The sequence below is a fragment of the Muntiacus reevesi genome, chromosome 13 (assembly GCF_963930625.1).
Source record: "Muntiacus reevesi chromosome 13, mMunRee1.1, whole genome shotgun sequence".
NCBI classification, from domain to species: domain Eukaryota; kingdom Metazoa; phylum Chordata; class Mammalia; order Artiodactyla; family Cervidae; genus Muntiacus; species Muntiacus reevesi.
Genome location: NC_089261.1, coordinates 3,014,089 through 3,034,195, shown reverse-complemented (window position 1 = coordinate 3,034,195; position 20,107 = coordinate 3,014,089). Strand labels below are relative to the sequence as shown.

At 53.7% G+C, this 20,107-nt stretch overlaps 1 protein-coding gene across 1 annotated transcript; it reads left to right on the top strand.

Moving 5' to 3' along the window:
• Positions 1–5,193: 5,193 nt before the first annotated feature.
• LOC136146043 (immunoglobulin lambda-1 light chain-like) lies at positions 5,194–19,780 on the top strand. Its single transcript, XM_065904856.1, has 7 exons — positions 5,194–5,239; positions 11,731–12,065; positions 12,833–12,892; positions 13,246–13,364; positions 14,195–14,268; positions 19,512–19,622; positions 19,728–19,780. The coding sequence occupies exons 1-7, from the start codon at positions 5,194–5,196 to the stop codon at positions 19,778–19,780; spliced, it is 798 nt and encodes a 265-aa protein (XP_065760928.1).
• The last annotated feature ends 327 nt before the right edge of the window (positions 19,781–20,107 follow it).

The following is a 20,107-nucleotide window of genomic DNA, read 5'->3' as shown; positions in this document are numbered from 1 at the left end:
TGACCATCTCTGGGCTCCAGCCCAAGGACAAGGCTGACTGTTTCTGCTCAACTAGGACTCAGAGCTGCTGCTCACAGCAGGCCTCAGGCCAGGAGGAAGTGACCACGGACACTGAGCTCCTGGGCTCACCCCCAGGTGGGGTCACAGAGCACAGGTCTCAACGCCTGTTCCTGGTCCCTCTCACTGTCCTTTAACACACACGTGCAGTGTCGGCACAGTTGACTGGGCTGGGCTGTGGGCCACAGTTAACAGTGATGTATTTTGGAATAAGTGGGATCATTCCTTCTAATTCTCCCTTTTCCCTTAAGCCTTAAATTTGCCTTATTCTCAATTTTCAGACACACTACATAACATATTATCTAGTGTATCAGTGGATCTTTGCTTCATGGGCTCCAAATTGCACAGTGCAGATCTTTGGCTGGTAGAATCGGGCCTCAGACACAGACACACAATTACCGCATGTTTTGGGAAGCAGACACTGCAGAAGAAGCTCAGAAATGGACTCATAATCGTATTTTGTTTCATTCGTTTTGTTTTTTTGTTTGTTTGTTTGTATTTTTGAAATAAGAATGTTGTGGTTGTATATCACAACTTACTGCCAAAGTTTTCCCCCTACAATCCCTCAGCCGCCTTCTCAGTCCTTCTGCTCCTTGGAGATCATTTAGAGGAAAGGGAATTTAGAAAACTACATGACAATCACTCCATCTTGTTCAGACACATGATCATTTTCAGATCCTCTCGAGTGTCATGAGTCTTTCTGTTACTTTTATTTGATATTTTGGAAAATCTTAATTTCATAGTTGTATTGCTAACTTAATATTTAAGTATATTGAGTCCACCCCCATTTATTGATGGTTTCTCTCACAACAGAGTAGCTGATCCCCTGGTGCTGGTGTGGGCGTCAACATTGGATCAGGAGCCCTGAACTAGGGAGTGTTGAGACCATCAGTGGTGTCACGGCCTGTGTGTGGGGAGACCCCTGTCCCCCCCAGACCACAGGTGATGCTGTGGCGCCCTGCACCCTGAACAGGGACATCACTGTCGCCGCTGTGCTCTATACTGGGACCGGCAGCAGCCAGTGAGCCCTCCTCAGCCCTCCTGTCCTACCACTCAGACTCCAGGAAAACCGGGCTCTGGGGTCCCCCGCGGGTTTTCTGGATCCAAAGGTGCCCCGGACAATGCAGGGCTCCTGCTCGTCTCTATGCTGGAACCTGAGGACGAGGCTGACTCTGATCGTGCAGGCTGGTACAACAGGGCTTCTCAGAGTGACACAGGCAGATGGGAAACGGGGACAAGAACCTCAGCCTGTCAGGGTCTTGTTCTCAGAGAACTGTCAAATTTCCAATAAATCCCCCGGAATTAATTAATTCCTGAGGTACTTTCTGGTTCACAATAAGTCTACTCCCAATTTCACAGTCAGTTTTGCTGAAGTCTCAGAAAATGTAAACAGATTCTGACACCAGTGAAGTACACCCTGATCATCCGTGTGATCAAGATAGATGTGGAGCTGAGCTCCCTCCCTTGAGATCAGGAGCTGGAGGCTTTACCAGATGCATCTTCAGCAGAGTCTGTGGACCATACCAGCGGGTGCACCATCCCCCAGGTTGTGAATGTCGCTCCTGAAGGGTCAGAGCAGAGACCTTGAGGAGTGAGGGCACCGGTGATACATCCCAGGATGCAGGGAACCCCGGGAGTGGTTCTACTACAGACAGGTGCTCGCTCTGTCCTCCCGTCCCTTCCTCTCCTTTCCACCCCATTGGAGCATTTCCTACTTCAGAGTGAGGGTGGTCTGTGGACTGTCAGGAGCAGGGGCTCCCCAAGATATGCCCATGTCCCTCTGCTTTTGATGCCCTTGATAAGCCCAGATCCAGGGACACTGTCTCCTGCAGAGGGAGCAGCAGGGACACGGGATCCTCCTGGCACTGATGACCAGGGATTCCAGGCAAAGCCCTGCCTTTTTGACCCAGGACAGAGGTGAGGGACACTCAGGGGTTCATACCTGCTCTCTGGCTCCTGGTTGGTCCACATGCCCTCCTGGATCACTTTGGACCCCATCCTGATGAGGAGGCTGGTCATCAGTGTCACACACCTCATCACTAAGCGCCGCCGCAAGGAGTCCCCGTGTGATGGGAATGTCTGATGGAAGCTTACCCTCTACTCCAGGGTGGGACCCATCAGTGCTCTGAGCCTGATGGTGACATCAGCAGTGCTGGGTTAGGTCTCTGCAGTCACTTGTGCTGTTAAATCCAGGCAGTCTCATACCCTCATCCTGGTCCATCAATTAGGGGTCCATGAAATTGTCTCCCTTTCTCTCTGGTCTCCAAATCCAAGCAGAATGCCCATGTGTCCAGATACACAGGGTCCCTCACAGATACTGAGCAGGATGATGAGGAAGCAGAAGTCCAGCGTCTGTGCCCTGGAGCCCCAGGGGGCCTCTCCCTCCCCCCCCCCCCCCCACATTCCTGTCCTGCTCCAAGCTTTGTGCTCTGCCTCAGCCCTGACCCTTAGGGAAGCTGGGTCCTCCCTTTCTCGAGACACTGCATCCTAGGAGCCCTCCTCTCCAGGTGAAGGAGACCCTCCCCCTTAGGATGCGGCTCTCAGACTCCTCACTTGCCCTTTTTCTCCTCTTTTCCCTCATGAACTTCCCACATTTCCCTCCCTGGTTCCTTGTTTGAGATGATATTGGACAAATGTCACTATTTTGGATACAGACTTTATAAACCCACCCTCATTAAATCTATGGAGTCTTACAAATGAATGTCAACCGTGTTCAGTGAAGATCAGGTAACAGGTCAGAAGGGTTTCTCAATCAGGAATGAAGAAGGAGCCCTGACATGGATGAGATTCACATTTTTAGTTATAATCTTTTTTATCAAGCATTTAATATAGAAAGCTTACAAAATTCGACTCAAAACATCTTTAATCTTTAAATATGTGAGTCAAAAAGTACTGTGAGGACCATGTGCAAGGGTAAATGAGAACCCCTGGAAGTGATCAAGGGAAGATTTGTTATCCCTGAGAACCTCATACTGTCTTGGGAAAGACAGAGACAGGGACAGAGCGGTGCACTCCGGGCTGGGACAGACCCTGGTTACCTTGCAAAACCAACATCAACCACATACCAACCTGGGAGGGAAACTCAGACAGAATTGTGACCAGGAACAACCCATGGGCATCTGGGATTTTGAATCCTGGAACCTGTTTCAGGCGGTTGTGTTCTGATGGTGAACCCAGGAGCGAGGCAGAGCAAACTCAGACCTCAGGGAATCCTGAAATTCATTTGTTTATCAGCATTGCATTAAAAGGTTTGAAGTCAAAGTGACTTGGTAAAATTAATGACCAGATCCATACTCCACGGAGAGGACTCATTCTACTGCCCTGGGTGGTGACATCAGGAAGACCCTTCTGCAACTGTGAGAAAGCCCTTCCAGGAGGCTGTGGAGTGAAGTGGGGGAGGAGGAGGTCTGAGTCCAGCAGGGGGCGCTGTGGGCCTGGTCCTGAGAGCTCAGGGTCCTGGCCAGGCAGGCTGGCACCTCCTCCCCTGGCTCTTACCCACATGGGCAGCAGGGTCCTCACTGGAGGGGGACGTTCCTGCACCTGGGCCCGCAGGTGACGCGGCAGCTCTCAGCTCAGAGTCATAGGCTGGCCTCTCAATTCCTGTTCCTCTGTCGTGGGGTCAGTGCCCAGACCTAACATCCAACCAAGGACAGAGGGATGATCATACAACAAAAATGAACTTCCTTCAGTAACCTCGACCTCCAGGGATACCTGGACAGGGGATGATCGACCCCTGCAGAGGGGCTGCCCCATTGCCGACAGAACGCCCGGTGTTCACAGTGGGAGAGGGATGCAGTCAAGGACCCTTTGTCACCTTCTATGTCATTTGAAATTATCCCTGTTGTGTTATTTGACAATTTCAACATTTTAGAGTGAACTATGGAAACTGACATTGTTTCAGGTTTTGTGGCATCGTTAGTTGTTTCTTTCCTTTATGTGACCACTTCTTCCATCTAAAATCTTGAGATATATGAAATCACATATTTTCCAAAGGTATCATCAGTACATTTGTATAATAAGAAAAGGATTAACTAGGAATATCATATTTTTCACATCTATGAGTTGAGGTTCTCTAACACCTCTGACAAAAATCATGTGATTGTTATTAAACAGCTATTTTAGCAGCAAATCTAACAAGGATACAAAATAACAATAGCATTTAACATTTTTCATGTTAAAGAAACAAAAGGTGAACAAGACTTTCCCCATCTCTTCCACTCACGTTAACACTTGAGATGTCTGAGCTCCTTCTCGTTCTTGTTGCCCTCCCACATCCCTCCTCCGTCCTGAGTCCATCGACTCCACAGCAGAACCACAGGGAAGGGAGTTTTACACTGTCCACGGTGCTCACCACACCTACCTGTTCACACACAGTGCTTTTCTATTTCCGATGATGACACATGTGTTCCCACTTTATTGTTACTGAACTTGCAAGCTATCATCATTGCATGATGACATGGTGACCTTTTCCCCTACAGACCTATTGAAGCTACTCCACGTTGTCATGGTTTTTCTAGCCCAGGAGGCGTCACCCCAGGCCTGTGTCTCCACATGTCAGTCTCAACCCCCAGCCCTGATTCACCAGCGCTGGGACCAGGGACACTTTACACGATGGTGTTCAAGGGCCACGCCTTTCCCTTCACACCAGACACAGGCTCTGGGATTTCCTCCTGGGCTCAGGGCTGGAGGGACAAGGAGAGACAGCATCACACAGACGGGACACAGTAGTTCCCGGAGAAGGAGGGAGAGTGTTCTAAAGATGGGCTCAGGTTTGGGAAAGGCTAGATTATTGGGGCAAGAGAGACAGACTCACAAACTCCTCCTTCAGCCTCAGATACTTTGGGGAGGAGATAGATGACCGAGGTCACCAAGGTCACAGGAGCGCATTTGCTGAAAGACGTCACCCCATCACTCAGGGGCTCCTTTCGCTTCTGTCCCCGCTCTGTGTGAGGTCCAGCACCTGCCTCCTTCAAGTCCCCCCACCCCAGGGGAACTCAGGTGCCTTGGGCAGGGAGAGGGGGAAACGATTTGCATGAGGCCCCTCCTCCTCCTGACGGGCTGGAGGCATGAAAAGGCCCAGGACCCCACCTCCAGCCAAGGAGGCTGAGGAGCCCACGTCCTGGGAGGGTCCCCACCATGGCCTGGATGGTGCTTCTGCTCGGGCTCCTCACTTACGGCTCAGGTCAGGGGCCGGGACTCTGCACCCTTGGGCCACCTCCACGCAGGGTCTCAGGGCCCTTGTCTCCATAATAACACCTGTCTCTCTCTTGTTGCTCTTAGGGGTAGATGCTCAGACTGTGGTCCAGGAGCCAGCACTGTCAGTGTCTCCAGGAGGGACGGTCACCCTCACCTGTGGCCTCAGCTCTGGGTCAGTCACTACCAGTAACTTCCCCGGCTGGTTCCAGCAGACCCCAGGCCAGGCTCCCAGAACTGTTATCTACAGCACAAACAGCCGCCCCTCCGGAATCCCTGCTCGTTTCTCTGGCTCCATCTCTGGAAACAAAGCTGCCCTCACCATCACAGGGTCCAGCCTGAGGAAGAGGCTGTCTATTACTGTTCTCTATACACCGGTAGTTACAATAATATCACAGTAATGCAACCTCATGCGGAAGCACCACCAAAACCTGCCCTTGTGCTCAGAGGGCTCAGCGCTTTGAGGCGGGAGAGGCAGAGAGAGGGCGGAAATGCTCAGCAGCCCGTGGGGAGGGGGCTCTAGGGTCCCATCTGCTTCCAATGGTTCATGGCCCCGTGCCTGCTCCTGCCTCTCCTCTGAGGTGTCCAGCTCTTTGTGGGGACCCCTCTCTGCCGATAAAGATGTGGAGGGGAATCAGGTCCACATTTTATCAACAACATTGAGGGTCAGAGTCCCCAGCACAACCAGCATGACTCTCCGTGCTGACGTTGATGATGACCCTTGATAACCTCTAGGGCTGCAAGATGAAATCCAGCAACTGCACCCTGGCAGGGGTCTCAGCTTCACTGTGTGGGGATCTGGTCTCCCTGCCCATCCTGGCTGAAGCGGGCAGGGCCCCATCACCCTGGGGTCAGGTGCCACTGGGGCTCCAGCCCATCACAGCCTCCAGTCTGAGCCTGGCCAGGAGTCAGGCTGCTCAGCTCTCCAGGTCCCCACCCCAGACCTTGGCAGCCAGGCGGGGCTATACTTCTAGGCCACCCCCCAGCCTGAGGGTGACCAGGGGGACAAGCCAGGCTCGTCTGTCCCCCGCTGACTCTGCCAAGTGTTGTGCAGGGAGTTAGAGACAATACTGTCAGCGACACAGCCAGGAGCTCAAGGAGCCAATGCGTGGAATGTGGTCAAGGTCCCTGTGATGAATCTGAGGCTGTAGAAACATATGCATCTATCTTCACAGGCTCCAAAACTTAGTAACAAACGGATTTCAGGGGTTCAGCAAGAGGATGTTATTTCCCTGGCTTTTCTTTTCTCTCCCATTAGGAGGCGGTGGTCATTAGCTCAGAGGGTCTGACCTTGAGTGGCCGGTCCCCTGGGTCAGCAGCCTCTACCTCCTCCTTCCTCTGACCTTGGCACGGCACCCGGACCTCGGACCTGAGGGCCGTTCTGTCCCTGCAGGGAAGCCACCTCACTCGCCCTCACATCTCAACTGCCCCCTCCCAGTTTTGTCCGGGCCCCCATGCTGAGTTCCCTCCCAGGATAAGGGGACAGGACTGGGGTCCTCCCAGCGTGGAGCCCCCAGGGCGTCAGCACTGGCTTGGGAGGGGAGCAGAAACCAGGGGAGCCTGAGGGACGGAGACCGTGCGGCCAGGCCCTGCTGCATCAACGGTGCTGAATAGGAGGTGGGGCGGGCGGTGGGCACTGCGGTCAGCCCTCCCCCTGGTGTCCTGAGACCACGGAGCTCACGGGGCTGCGCGACCACCGCCCGCAGCACAGCCGCCCCGCTCAGCCTGGCTGTCCCTCCCTGAGGGCAGCTGGGAGCAGGGAGTGGTCTCAGCGCCCCCCTGGGTGGACGGAGCTGCTGACAGGAGTTGCCCAGGCTCCCAGGTGGGGGTCAGCAGCACAGAGCAGTGGGGTCAGGACCCCCCTTTGCTGGGCCAGTGGACAGCGGACACATGCCATTGGTTCATGGACTGTTGGTTGGAAGAATACAGGCAGCCCTTCCGTCCTCCGTTTCCCCACCATGACCATTCCCGAGCCATCACCAGGGGGCGCTGTGCACCCGCTCAGAACCGTCCGACCCCGAACACAGCAGATGGTCCCCCGCCCCTGCCCCAGGGCCCCCTGGACTGAGCTGGGCGTGACGGCAGGTGCTTCCTCTCAGGGGACAGACTCAGAGCCCGGCCCCCGGCCTCCCGCTGGGAGTGACGCGGCACCCGGGCCCGGACCCACAGCTGGAGGGTGATGGGCTCAGGGCGCCATCAGGCCCCACCCGCTCAACCAGGCAGAGGAGGGGAGGCCCCCAAGCCCGCCCCTCGCACCGCCCCGTCTCCCCGCAGCCTCCTCTGCTCCTCCCCTGCTCTTTCCTAAGAGAGCCCCTCTGAGCCATGACTTCCTCTCCGGTCCTGGGCTCCTCTCCCCAGCCCTTCACCAGCGCCCTCCCCTGCAGACCAGGGGCCCTCTGTCAGCAGGCGTTGGGTCCAGTCTTCCTTGGCCAGACGGGCACTTCCTTGTCCTCCCTTGCGACCTCTCTGACCCTCCTACGGAGAAGCCTCAGGGCTGCAGACGCTCAGGTGTGAGCCCAGGTCATACCCTCCCGGCCAGGGCTCTCCCCGCTGCCTTACCAGGCCTCCTTTACCTCAGCTCATCGTCCTATGGGCCCCTCTGAGTGTCCGAGATCAGCAGACCTGACCCGTCACACACCTTCCCTCAACTCAGATCTGAGGCTGACCTGTGGCTCCCATACCTCAGCCCGCCCTGTTTTCACAAGCTGCTCAGAGATGAACCCTCCCCAGCGGAGATGCAACATGTGCCAGAAAGAGCTGGTTCTAGCCCTGCCTCACTCAAAGTCCAAAAAAGTTAAGAACGCAAATATCTTTGTAAAAATACATTTACTGGATAATATTTAAAATTTCCTAGGAACCTATGAAGTCATTTCAAGAGAACTTTTTAATAGAAATGAACTTACAATGATCGTTTTCCAAAACTGTATCCTAGTGAATGAAAAATTAAAAGAGAGCATAGATTTTCCCTCAGGTTAATTCATGCACATTTTAAGGAATGATTGTAGATTTTCACTAATCCATTATCACATTCTGGTTCATTTAAAATCTCACACACCCGGAATGTAATACCTATACCAGTGCAGGGCAAACTAGTCAACCGTTCTTTTCAAAGCGATCACTTCGAACTCTGCCTTCTCTAACCTTGTACTGGAAGCAGCAACAACATTGGGAGTTACTATGTGAGCTGGAACCAACAGCTCCCAGGATCAGCCCCCAGATTGCCACCCTAAGACAATGGCAAACGACCCTCAGGGTCCCAGATTGATTCTCTGGCTCCAGGTCTGGCAAGTCGGCCTCTCTGACCACTTCAGTGCAGGCTGAGGACGACGCTGATTATTACTCTTTATCATGAGCTGACAGCTTGAAAGTGCACAGTGCTTCAGTCTAGAACAGAAGGAGACAAAAACCTGCTTCCCCCACAGCCAGGGGCTCCTAGGGCAAGGCGTTTGCCCCTCCCTTCCTGGAGTCCCTGAGAGCACGGAACCCAGGGGACTGAGTGTCCCCTGACTCAGCACAGCTGCCCCCTCAGCTCGACTCCCCTCCCCAGGTCAGCAGCTCACAAGGGCTGGTCACACACCCCTGGATGAAGGAGCTGCTGACAGCAGTTGCCTCAGGTTCCCAGGTCGGAGTCAGCAGCACAGAGCAGAGGGGTCAGTGCCGCCCTGCTGGGTCAGTGGGCAGTGAACACACATCCCTGACCTTCCGCCACAGAAGGATCTCCTGTTAAAGGAAAAAGAAAAGGAACTCAGAGTTTCTTCAAGTAATTTCCACACAGTCTAGGATCCGGTAAAAATTGTCACTTTGATCAAGAATCAGGAAACTAAATATTGAAGGGAAGTGAGACGGTATAGACATCAATGTTGAGATGCCTCAGATGATGAAATCAGGTGACAGATATTTTTAGGGACAAATCAGCAAATCTATTTGATGAGCAAATACTAACACTCGGGTCCAAAGGAAAAGGAGATAAATGAAAGAAAAAAATAAAAGAATCATGAGAAAAGGTAGTCAGAATCACTCGAAAATAAAATACATGGAAATAAAAGATAATTCTCTGTATGTTATCAAAGACATGTAAAACTTATTATTTAATTCATTTATTTGTTTATTGACAGAGCATTTGGTGACAGGAAAAAAGGCAGCCCCTCCTTCCTCATAAGGCTTTCCAGGTGTCACTAGTGGTAAGGAAGCCTCTTGCCAACGCAAGAGGCATAAGAGATGTGGGTTCTGTCCCTGGGTTGGGAAGATCCTCTGGAGCAAGAAACGGCGACCCACTTCAGTGTTCTTGTCTAGAGGATTCCGTGGACAGAGGAGCCTGGTGGGCTACAGTCCATGGGGTCACAAGAGTCAGGCAGGATTGAGCCCTCAAGCAACTGAGCAGCGCCTTGCTCACAATCTCACCACCGTGACTGTTCCCCAAATAGACCACCAGGGGCGCTGTGCACCAGCTCGGACCTGGCAAGGCCTCAACACACCCACGTGGTCCCCTGACCTGGCCCTGCACCCAGGCTCAGTGGTCTGAGTTGGACAAGACAGCAGGTGCTTCCCCTCAGGGGACAGACTCAGAGCCGTGGCCCCCAGGCCTCCTCCTGGGAGTGACGCTGCACACGGGGCCGAGCACCCAGAACTGGAGGGTGAAGGGGTGAGGTGGTCATCAGTCCCCATCCTCTTCCCAGAAACAGGGGAGGGGAGGAGCCCCCAGAGCCCACCCCGTGCACCCCTCCAGCTCTGCTCAGCCTGCTGCTGCTCCTCCTCATCTCCTTGCTAAGAGTCCCCACTCCAGCTCCCCTCATTCATGACTTTCCCCAATCCTGAGCCGCTCTCTCTACAAACCTGCACTGTTCACTTCCATGGTCATGACCAAGCTCAGTCTGTCAGAAGGTCATGGACGTGTTTCTAGATCTCCTTGAACTGGACACTCATTTCCTCCTTGAACCTCTCTAAGTCTTCCCTCCTGAGAAGCCTCAGGTCTCTGGCTCTATGTGTGACCCAAGTTCGTCATCCCCCTGCTCCTCCCCAGGTTCCCCTTGTTTCCCAGAGGATCCATGAAGCCCTCTAGTAGCTGACTTATCCCCTGAACGCTCACACTCTGCTCTGTGTGCCCATCGAGTGAGGAATCAGGTGGGGAGAGAAACCCTGGTCCTGAGACCTGGGAAATGACTCCTGGCTGAGGAGTGTCTGCGCTCGGCTGCTGTGGGATTGATTTTATGCACAGTGAGCAGAGAAGCTGCTGGGGCCCTCGGCTGGGAAAGCAGACGCTCTCCTGGGGCTCTGCCCCCGGGGCGATCACTGCTGCTCCATCTGGACCATGTCTAAGTCAGCTCTGCTCCCCGTGGTCACATGTCAGTTTCCTGAGGAAAACTGATCTGCCTTGTCATGTCCTGTGTCTCATCTCAGACCTGAGACGGACCTGTGGCTCTGATAATTCAGCCTGCCCTGTTTTCACAGATAGAGCTTCCTGCTAAGACACGAAAATCCCTCAGTGGAGATGCCATAAGTGTTAGAAAGCCTGGTTCTGGCCCTGCCTCGCTCAGAGTCCAATAGAGTTAAGAACGCCAATATCTTTTTTAAAATGTTCTTTTACTTGATAATGAAATTTCATATGATACCTCTCACGTGATTTAGTTAAAATTATCTTATTTGATGAGCAGAGCCTATAAAGAATGTTGTGTTTTAGAAAAAGTACCGTGGCCATGCAAATTAAAACAGAACCAGAGTCGGAAGCAACTTAGTGACTGAACAACATTTCCTACAGTTATATTTATGCTCCTATTTAAACTGACAACCTTAGATTTTTACAGATCCATGAGCACATTTTGGTTCATTTGAAATCTCTAAGTCACACACCCACAGTGTAACATGCACATGCACTATAGGCTGAACTATAATTGGCTGTCCTTTTCCAACCAAATAATTTCTAAACTGTGTCATTTCAAAACCAGTTCAGGGAAGGTTGACTCGAGGAGCTCTGATCACCCGGTCACAGGAAGTTTGTCTGGGCTGGACACCAGGGGGCTTTCCCAGGCAGTTCTGAAGGGTTATGCACCCACAGTGTAACACGGGGTGGGGGTGGTCATTTGCATGAATGGCTCCCAGCGGGGACCTCCCACTCCCAAGCCCCACACAACCCCGCCCCTTATCTGGCTACCCCGAGGGACAGGGACCTGACCCAGGGCCCAGGGAGGGTCAGAGAGCTGGGGGTGGGGGCTCATTTGCATGAAAGGCCCCGCCCCCTCTCAGAGTATTAAGAGGGGAAGGAGCAGTGTGGGGACGCGCCGCTCAGCTGAGGGGCCACAGAAGGCAGGACGCCCTGACCATGTCCACCATGGCCTGGTGCCCTCTGCTCCTCACCCTGGTCGCTCTCTGCACAGGTGACTGGATGGGGGGACAGGGGAAGGGCCCTGGGAAGACACACGGGCCCTGCTCCCTGCTCTCGTGCCTGGTCCCTAGAGTCACCATCTCTGTCTCTCCCCCTTCCAGGATCCTGGGCCCAGGCAGTGGTGAATCAGCCACCCTCCGTGTCTGGGTCCCTGGGCCAAAGGGTCACCATCACCTGCACTGGGACCAGCAACAACATCGGGGGTGGTTATTATGTGGGCTGGTTCCAACAGATCCCAGGATCGGCCCCCAGACTGCTCATCTATCATACTACCAGTCGAGCCTCGGGGGTCTCGGACCGATTCTCCGGCTCTCGGTCTGGCAACACGGCCACCCTGACCATCAGTTCGCTCCAGGCTGAGGACGAGGCGGATTATTACTGTGCATCTGCTGACGGCTGGAGCTTTGATGGCACAGTGCTCCAGGCCAGGGGGGAAGTGAGACAAAAACCTGCTCTGCTCCAGACATGGGCCTCCCGGGGCTGAGCCATCCTTTGCCAATGCAGACACTTCTGTTCTTTGTTTGATTTAAAACTAGGGTCTGAGCCCCACACCTGGAACTTGGTCTGGGAAATCCTTTCAGACCTTCTTCATTCTGCCCTCTCACCAACGCTTTTCTTGGGCAACCACATATTATACGATTATCTAAAATTGAGCAGAAGGCCCTCAATGCCAGAGGAAGGTGCCTGGGGGGCAAACTCCACGATAGCCAGGTCAGAACCGGAGAGACAGCCTCCAGCTGTGTCTGATTCAGGACACAGCAGCTCCTTGGCCGTCCCTGGGCTGAGATGATGCCCAGGCTGCTCTCCTGTCTTTCCTGTGACTGCCTCTCAGGCTCCCCCAGAGTTCCAGGCCTGCGGGAACTAGACAGGACTCCTCTCTCACTGGGGGAGCTGGGGCAGCCCAGGGGCTTCCTGCTGAGGCTCTGCTGGACCTTCTGCTGCTGCTGCTCCACCCGGGGTCCAGGTCATCGGGGGCACTGCCTGTGCATGGAGGCTCTTTCTCTCCCCTCTGTCCTCAAAGTCCCTCCAAGTGGCCCATTCCCAGGAGAGGGTCTCAAAAGAAACAGAAAGTCTATGTCCCTTACTCTGGGGATGCAGCGTCTCTTTGCCCTGAAGCTCAGGGATTGATGTGGGGGGTCTTGCTGAGGTCATCTGTGACCTGTGAGGCCCCCACTCTGCCCCTCACGCCTCTCTCCCGCCCAGGGAGAGAGTCCTGCTCTCAGCCTCTCTGTGTCCCCTCACAGTTGGCAGGGCTCGGGCAGGGTGGGCTCAGTCACACGCGGTGACTACGTCCCCAGCACAGACGGCCACCCTCACCTGTGCTGGAAACCGCAGCAATGTGGGCACTGAGGGGGCAGCTTGGCTGTAGCCACACCCTGGTCACGTCCCCAAACTCGTGGCCCTGAGGAGTCTCAAGCTGTCCCCGGGGTCTCAGAGAGGCTCTGGGCTCCAGGTCAGGCTCGCAGACCATCTCTGGCTACAGCCCGAAGTGGACACTGATTGTTCCTGCTTAGCTGGGATGGCAGCCCTGCTGCTCACAGGGGGCTTCATGCCAGGGGCTGAAGTGAGCCCCGAACCCTGAGCTCCCGGGCTCACCCGGCTGGTGGGGCTCCCAGAGCACCGTCTACTGCCTCACGAGACCAGACAGGGCTCCCACGGGCACCGCTGAGTGCAGTGCAGAGGGTCAAGCACAGTCATGTCAGTGGCACAGCTGGGATCTGCACAAGGAGCCAATGTACGTGGTCAATGTCGCTTGAGTGGATCTGAGTCTATAGAAACACTTGCACCTCCACAGGCAACAAAACTAAGTGAAAAAGGGATTTCGGGCTGTATACGGGGATATTATTGCACGTGACTTTTCTGTTTTATTTGGGAGAGCTGGAGTCACAAGCTCAGAGTGTGCACATCTTCAGCCTTCAGTGGCCATTCACCAGGGTCACCAGCAGCCACCATTCCCCTTCTTCTGACGTTGGCATATGTCCCGACCTCTGACCTCAGGACTCTTCAGTCTCTGCAGGGAGATCACGTGACTCCTCCCTCACATCCCAACTGACCCATCACAGCTCTGTCCAGGCTCCTCTGAACCGACCTGGAGCTCACCACAGCCTGCACACAGGATAGCACCATGAGTTATTCCTTCTGTTCCCCATCGCTGACATTTCACACTCACCTACAAGGCCTGCAGAGCAGGCAGGGCTGAGATGGGGGACCACAGGTAACAAAGATGCACGTTGGAATATAGTTGGTTTCCATGGAGATGAGAGTCCCAGGGTGAAAGCATCCCTGTGCCCAGGGAGGACCGAGAAAGGCCCGTCAGCCCACTCTCCTGGGGGGACTATCAGCAATGCCTGCTGCACAATGAGCCGCTCTGCATGGGGGCTGGGACATCCCAGGAGCTGGAGGAGGTGACCGTGGCCAGCAGGGGGCGCAGTGCAGAGGCCCACAGGGGTGCTTGACCAGACAGTGGGAAACCGCTGAGGGTGCTGGGGAAACTGTCCTCCCCGAAGGGGAGCTTCATCCCTGTGAGGCCCGTGGCCCTGGAGCTCCTGGTCGGTCCCCACGCAGTTCCGATTCGGGTCCCTCCTCCTCGTCCACGTGGGCTCTTGGCCAAAGTTCCGTCAAGGAGGGGCTGCTGGAAGGTGAGAGGTCAGGAGGTGTCTCCAAGGAGGAGGCGGCTCCTCAGAGAGTCTGTGCGGGGGACAAGAAATGGCTGTGGGCCGGGGCCCCGCGGGCTTCCTGTGAGGAGTTAGGTGCCTGTGGAAAGTGAGTATCAGCAGCTTACAAATATATCATTTGCTTCTATTTCATGAGCTCTTTGCTATTATTGGTGTGACATTTAATTTTAAAATGTATTATAAAATACAACTTGTATATTGGAACAAATGATATTCAATAACAGCACCAGTTTCTTAACTTCATTTTAGTATTTCTTTGGTAACTGTTTGCTAAGAGTATCTGGATCAATATTGAATGAGAGTGCGTTATAATTTTCCCTCATGCACTTTATTCATCAGGCGTGTATACAGGAGTCTAACTGCTTTGTCAAAGAGCTAAAGGTAATTGATATGTTTGCTTAATATTTTCTCTATTAGTCCTAGAAGGTACTAATCACTGTTGTACCCTCCTAGGAAAGTATGCATTTTATCCCCTTTCTTTTGAGTATGAGCTTAAGCTGTATTTTCCAAATATAACCAGTTGGACAGCCTTGGGGTTTCTGGCAGCTGCCCGGGGAGCACCACTCACTCCCGGAGCTGGGCTGGGGGTGGGGCCTGTGCCCCAGTTGGGGAGGACGGACAGCAGTATGTCCTCTCTGGGTGCAGAGTCCCCTGAGCGGGGACCTGTGTGTTCTCAGCATGGGCTTCCTCCAGGGGCTCCTAAAGGGGAAGCCCTGCATCCCGCTGAGTCTGGGCTGAGAGCTGAGCTCCATCCAGCCCCAGGGTCAAGGAGGGGCTGGGTGGGCCCTGGGTGGACCCCATTTACATGGCAGCCCCTCCTCTCAGAGTCTGGGGGAGAACAGGAGGCCTGGGGCAGCCGAGCCCTCTGTGGGGACCAGGGTTCTGTGGGCACCGTGGCCTGGACCCCTCTCCTGCTTGAGCTACTCTCTCTCTGCACAGGTAGTGACGGGCCCCGGGCCAGCGCTCGGTCCTCAGCCCCCAGGACTCAGGCTCCGGGAACCTTTCCTGCAGCTCCTGTCCCGTCGCCCCCGTGTCTGTGTCTGCAGGCTCCCAGCCTGGGCTGACTCAGCCCGCCTCCCTCTCTGCGTCCCCGGGAGCATCAGACTCTCCTGCACCCTGAGCAGTGGGGGCAATATTGGTGATTTCTCGGTAACTTGGTTCCAGCAGAAGCCAGGAAGCCCTCCATGGTACCTCCTGAGGGTAAAGTGAAACTCCGATAAGAACCAAGGTTCTGGAGTCCATAGACGCCTCAGCCAACAAAGGGCTCCTGCTCATCTCTGGGCTGCAGCCCGAGGACGAGGCTGACTATGACTATGACTGTGCCCTTCCAAGGTGCTCCAGACCAGGGAGGAAGAGACACAAACACCTCCTCCACTCACTCTTGCTCGGGGCTCGGAGGAAGTCTAGTCCAGTGGGTGACTTCAATTGTCAGATGTTAGGCAAGAACCAGATTTTCCTCCAAACAGCAGATTTGATAATATTGTATCTTTTGGTTCAATTCAGCTTTTAGATTGCTAAGATACTCTTATTCGATGCAGGTTTTCTTGGGCAAAGGTAGATCGTTCAGAGATAAACACCTTTTGCTGGAGATATTGGTTGAGCCCAGAAGAGGTGGTTTCAAGGCCAGTCCCAGCTCAGGGTCAAGGGGTCAATAAGACAGGCTTCTGTGAGTGTTTCACTTGGGATTTTGTGATATGAAAGTCAACATGCAAAAGTGAATTGTATTTTGTAGTTCAGTAATGAATCTCTAGTTTCTAAAAATAAAAACACTAACATGTATGAGACAATCAATATAAAACACTGAAGACAAATCTGAGGAAGATCAGAAGTCTGTGTGCTGAAAATGACAAGCATGCAAGAGAAACCACAGACACAGTGAGCAGATACCCCAGGCTTTAGTTCCAAACATGAGTGTCACTAAGATACAGTCACTGAACAGAGCACAACAGTGGAACGCAGCTTGCTGCTCTTCAGTCACAAAGTCGTGTCTGACTCTGTGTGACCCCATGCACTGTAGCACGCCAGGCTTTCTGTCCCTCGCCATCTCCTGGTGTTTGCCCAAGTTCAAGTCCATTGAGTCGGTGGTGCCATCCAACCATCTCATCCTCTGTCATCCCCATCTCCTCCTGCCCTCAGCCTTTCCCAGCATCAATGTCTTATCCAATGAGTCGGCTGTTCGCATAGGTGGCCAAAGTATTGCAGCCTCAGCTTTAGCACTGTCCTTTAAGGAGTATTTAGGGTTGATTTCCTTAAAGATTGACTGTTCTGCTCCCCTTGCTGTCCAAGGGACTCTCAAGAGACTTCTCCAACACCAGAGTGTCATTGTAAAGCAGCTATACTCCAATAATCAAAAGATAACTATCATTCCCAAATGGATCACAATTCTCCCTGCAAACACGGTCTTCACCTGCCATGAAGCACAAGGGAGGAAGTTCTAGCAAAGAAATAGAAACTATGAGAAAAGACTTAGAGGAAAAAACAGTCCTGGAACCATCCTCCGCTAGTCCCAGAAAAGCTGATATGTCTGAGAAGGGGAGGTGCAGCAGGAGATTCTTGAACTCCACGAGCGCGGGAGTTCTGAGATTCCCCTGCAGTGGGCACCTGGGGTCACCTCTCCACCAAGAGTGCCTTTGTGACCCGCAACCTGTTGGTGAGAACTATGACTTGGGTGCTGCTCTAACAGAAGAGGGTGTCAGCGTGATTTCAGGGATCCTGAAATTCAAGGTGGCATTTCCAAGGCTTAAAATGGAACCTATACCCGTAAGCTCTGCATAGAGGATACAAGGACCACCGCTCACCCAACCCCCCACCAATCACAGACACACTCATAGATTTTCTCCACAGCTGCTTGGCTGGTCCCAGAAAGTGAACATGCCCTGAAACATACAGGGTGCTGACAGCCTGGTCTAGTGGGGTTGCGTGGAGTCATGCACGCACCGGGAGGGGAAATGTTTTTCCCAGCCCTTCACTTCATGTAAGTTTGTCAAATCAATAATAGAAGTTAAAAAATATGTGAAAATATTTTGAAATGAAGAATTAATATGAGAATTAATTATGCTGAAAATCAATGAGAATGAATACAAAAATCTTCAAGTTCACAATTATTAAAAATATTATAGAATTTTAAAATTATATAAGCGAAAATCACTACAGATGGTGATTGCAGCCATGAAATTAAAAGACGCTCACTCCTTGGAAGGAAATTTATGACCAACCTAGATAGCATATTAAAAAACAAAGACATTACTTTGCTGACAAAGGTCCATCTAGTCAAGGCTATGGTTTTTCCAGTGGTCATGTATGGATGTGAGAGGTGGACTGTGAAGAAAGCTGGGCACAGACGAATTGATGGTTTTGAACTGTGGTGTTGGAGAAGACTCTTGAGAGTTCCTTGCACTGCAAGGAGATCCAACCAGTCCATCCTAAAGGAGATCAGTCCTGGGTGTTCATTGGAAGGACTGATGCTGAAGCTGAAACTCCAATCCTTTGGCCACCTGATGTGAAGAGCTGACTCACTGGAAGAGACTCTGATCCTGGGAGAGATTCAGGGCAGTAGGAGTGGGGACGCCAGAGGATGAGATGGCTGGATTGCATCATCAACTTGATGGACATGAGTTTGCGTAAACTCCGGGAGTTGGTGATGGACAGGGAGGCCTGGCGTGCTGTGATTCATGGGGTTGCAAAGAGTCAGACATGACTGAGCTACCGAACTGAACTGAAAAGTAGTTCAAAGTGTGTGTTAATCTGTTTCCAGTCATAAAATTAAAAGCATAAACTTTGACCGTATTTGTATGGCAATGATAAACTTTCAGTAGAAATACTAAAGAAAATTTGAACAGGAGTGAAATATTTTCTTCCAGGAAAACAGTGAGTAGCCAGGTAGTGCAAGCCCTTCATGATTTATGGTGTTGATTCCTTACACCTGCTTTCCCTTGAGAAGCAGGAGGGGGTATGACCAGAGGGGACGGGACAGAGCCCTTAGATGTCAGAAGGAAGGATGCTGGATCCTGACACCACAGAAAGCTCACTGCCTGCTCAGAGTCAGGCTCTGCCGCAGTGACGTGCCACCTGTCCCCTCCCCGCTGAGCACAGAATCCTGAGCACACTCTGCGCTGCGTCAGCCGGGCCCATTGTCCAGTTCAGTGCTCAGGTCCTCCAGTCCTGGAAAGAGCAGCAGAGCTGGCGGTGTGAGGTGTCCGGGAACCAACAGGTCCCAGCCAGAGACCCCAGACCATGATGCCTGCTGGTCTCCAACCCTCAGGATCCGCGATGGGTCTTATGGCTCCAGATGTGGTTACTCAGGTTCCTTGATGACTGCGGGCTCCTATCCTTGGATGAAAGATGAAGATGGGGGTGATCATGATCCGGGCACCTGGACACAGGTGGTGCCCCCCAGTCACCTGGTCTTTTGCTTCCTGGGAGCTGGGAGCAGAGTTAGCCTCACTCAGGAAGGCAGCTTCTGATTCCCAAGCCAATAGGGACTGAACACGAGGCAAATGCTTTATTTAACTTACATAGGAAAGAGGAGACCAGGAACTACTGCAGTGGGTCACGGAGAATAAAGCAAAATGCTTATAGCTCACCGGGAAAGCACCTCCAAGCAATCTGCGTGTGCCCGTGTGCGTGTGTGAGGCACCGCTTCATTTCTAACGGAGGAGGAAGCACCCGCGTCCTGCACACTCAGGAGGCTGCATCCACGGGGTCATCACTGTCCTGTCCTGACCCTGATTTAAAGGAACACGTGTGCCCGGCGTCCCCTCAGTCCTGACCCTGAGCTGTGAGGGCGCCGTGTACAGACTCGCCCTGGGGGTCTGAGGGGACCCCACAGAGGCGCTGAGGTCTCAGGGGACACAGGACGGAAGCCCGGCCTGAAGGCAAGCGTGGGGCAGCACACAGAGCAGGCCAGGGGCGGCCCGAGGGCGCTGGTCACCGGGTCGCAGGGTGCGTGTCTGAGCCTGGACACCAGGGGGCGCGCGGGGGCCGAGCCTGAGGCTGGCTGGGGGACGGGCGCTGGGACCCCGGCTGCCTGGCGGCCCTGCTCCCGGCTCCCCGCGTGACCTCCCACCCGGGACCCCACAGCCCCGCCCCAGCGAGCCCACTGGCCACCCTCAGGCACAGGGGCCTGGCCCAGGGCCCGGGGGGGCGTCAGAGAGCTGAGGGGCGGGGGCGGAGCAGGTGATTATGCGTGAAGGACCCTCCGCTCTCAGAGTATGAAGGGGGACGGCGAGGCGCTGTGGGGCCCAGACGGCAGCAGGCCCTGACCGAGCCCACCGCGGCCTGGGCCCCTCTGCCCCTCACCCTGGTCGCTCTCTGCACAGGTGACTGGATGCGGGGACGGGGACGCGCCCTGAGAGACGCATGTCCCTTCTCCCCCCTCTCCTTCCTGAGGCCCACAGCCACCATCTCTGTCTCTCCCCTTCCAGGATCCCGGGCCCAGACTGTGCTGACTCAGCCGCCCTCCGTGTCCGGGACCTAGGGACAGAGGGTCCCCATCTCTTGTGCTGGAAACAGGAGCAACACTGGGGTCCTTATGTCAGCTGGAGCCAACAGCTCCCAGGACCGTCCCCCTCACCTCTGATCTATGAAAACAGCAAACGACCCTCAGGTCCGCAGATGGATTCTCTGGCTCCAGTCTGGCAAGTCGGCCTCTCTGACCACTTCAGTTCAGGCTCTGGACGACACTGATTATTACTGTTTCTCATGAGCTGACAGCTTGAAAGTTTCCACAGTGCTTCAGGCCAGAGTGGAAAGAGACAAAATTCTGCTTCCCCCAACAGCCATGGGCTCCCAGGGCAAGGTATTT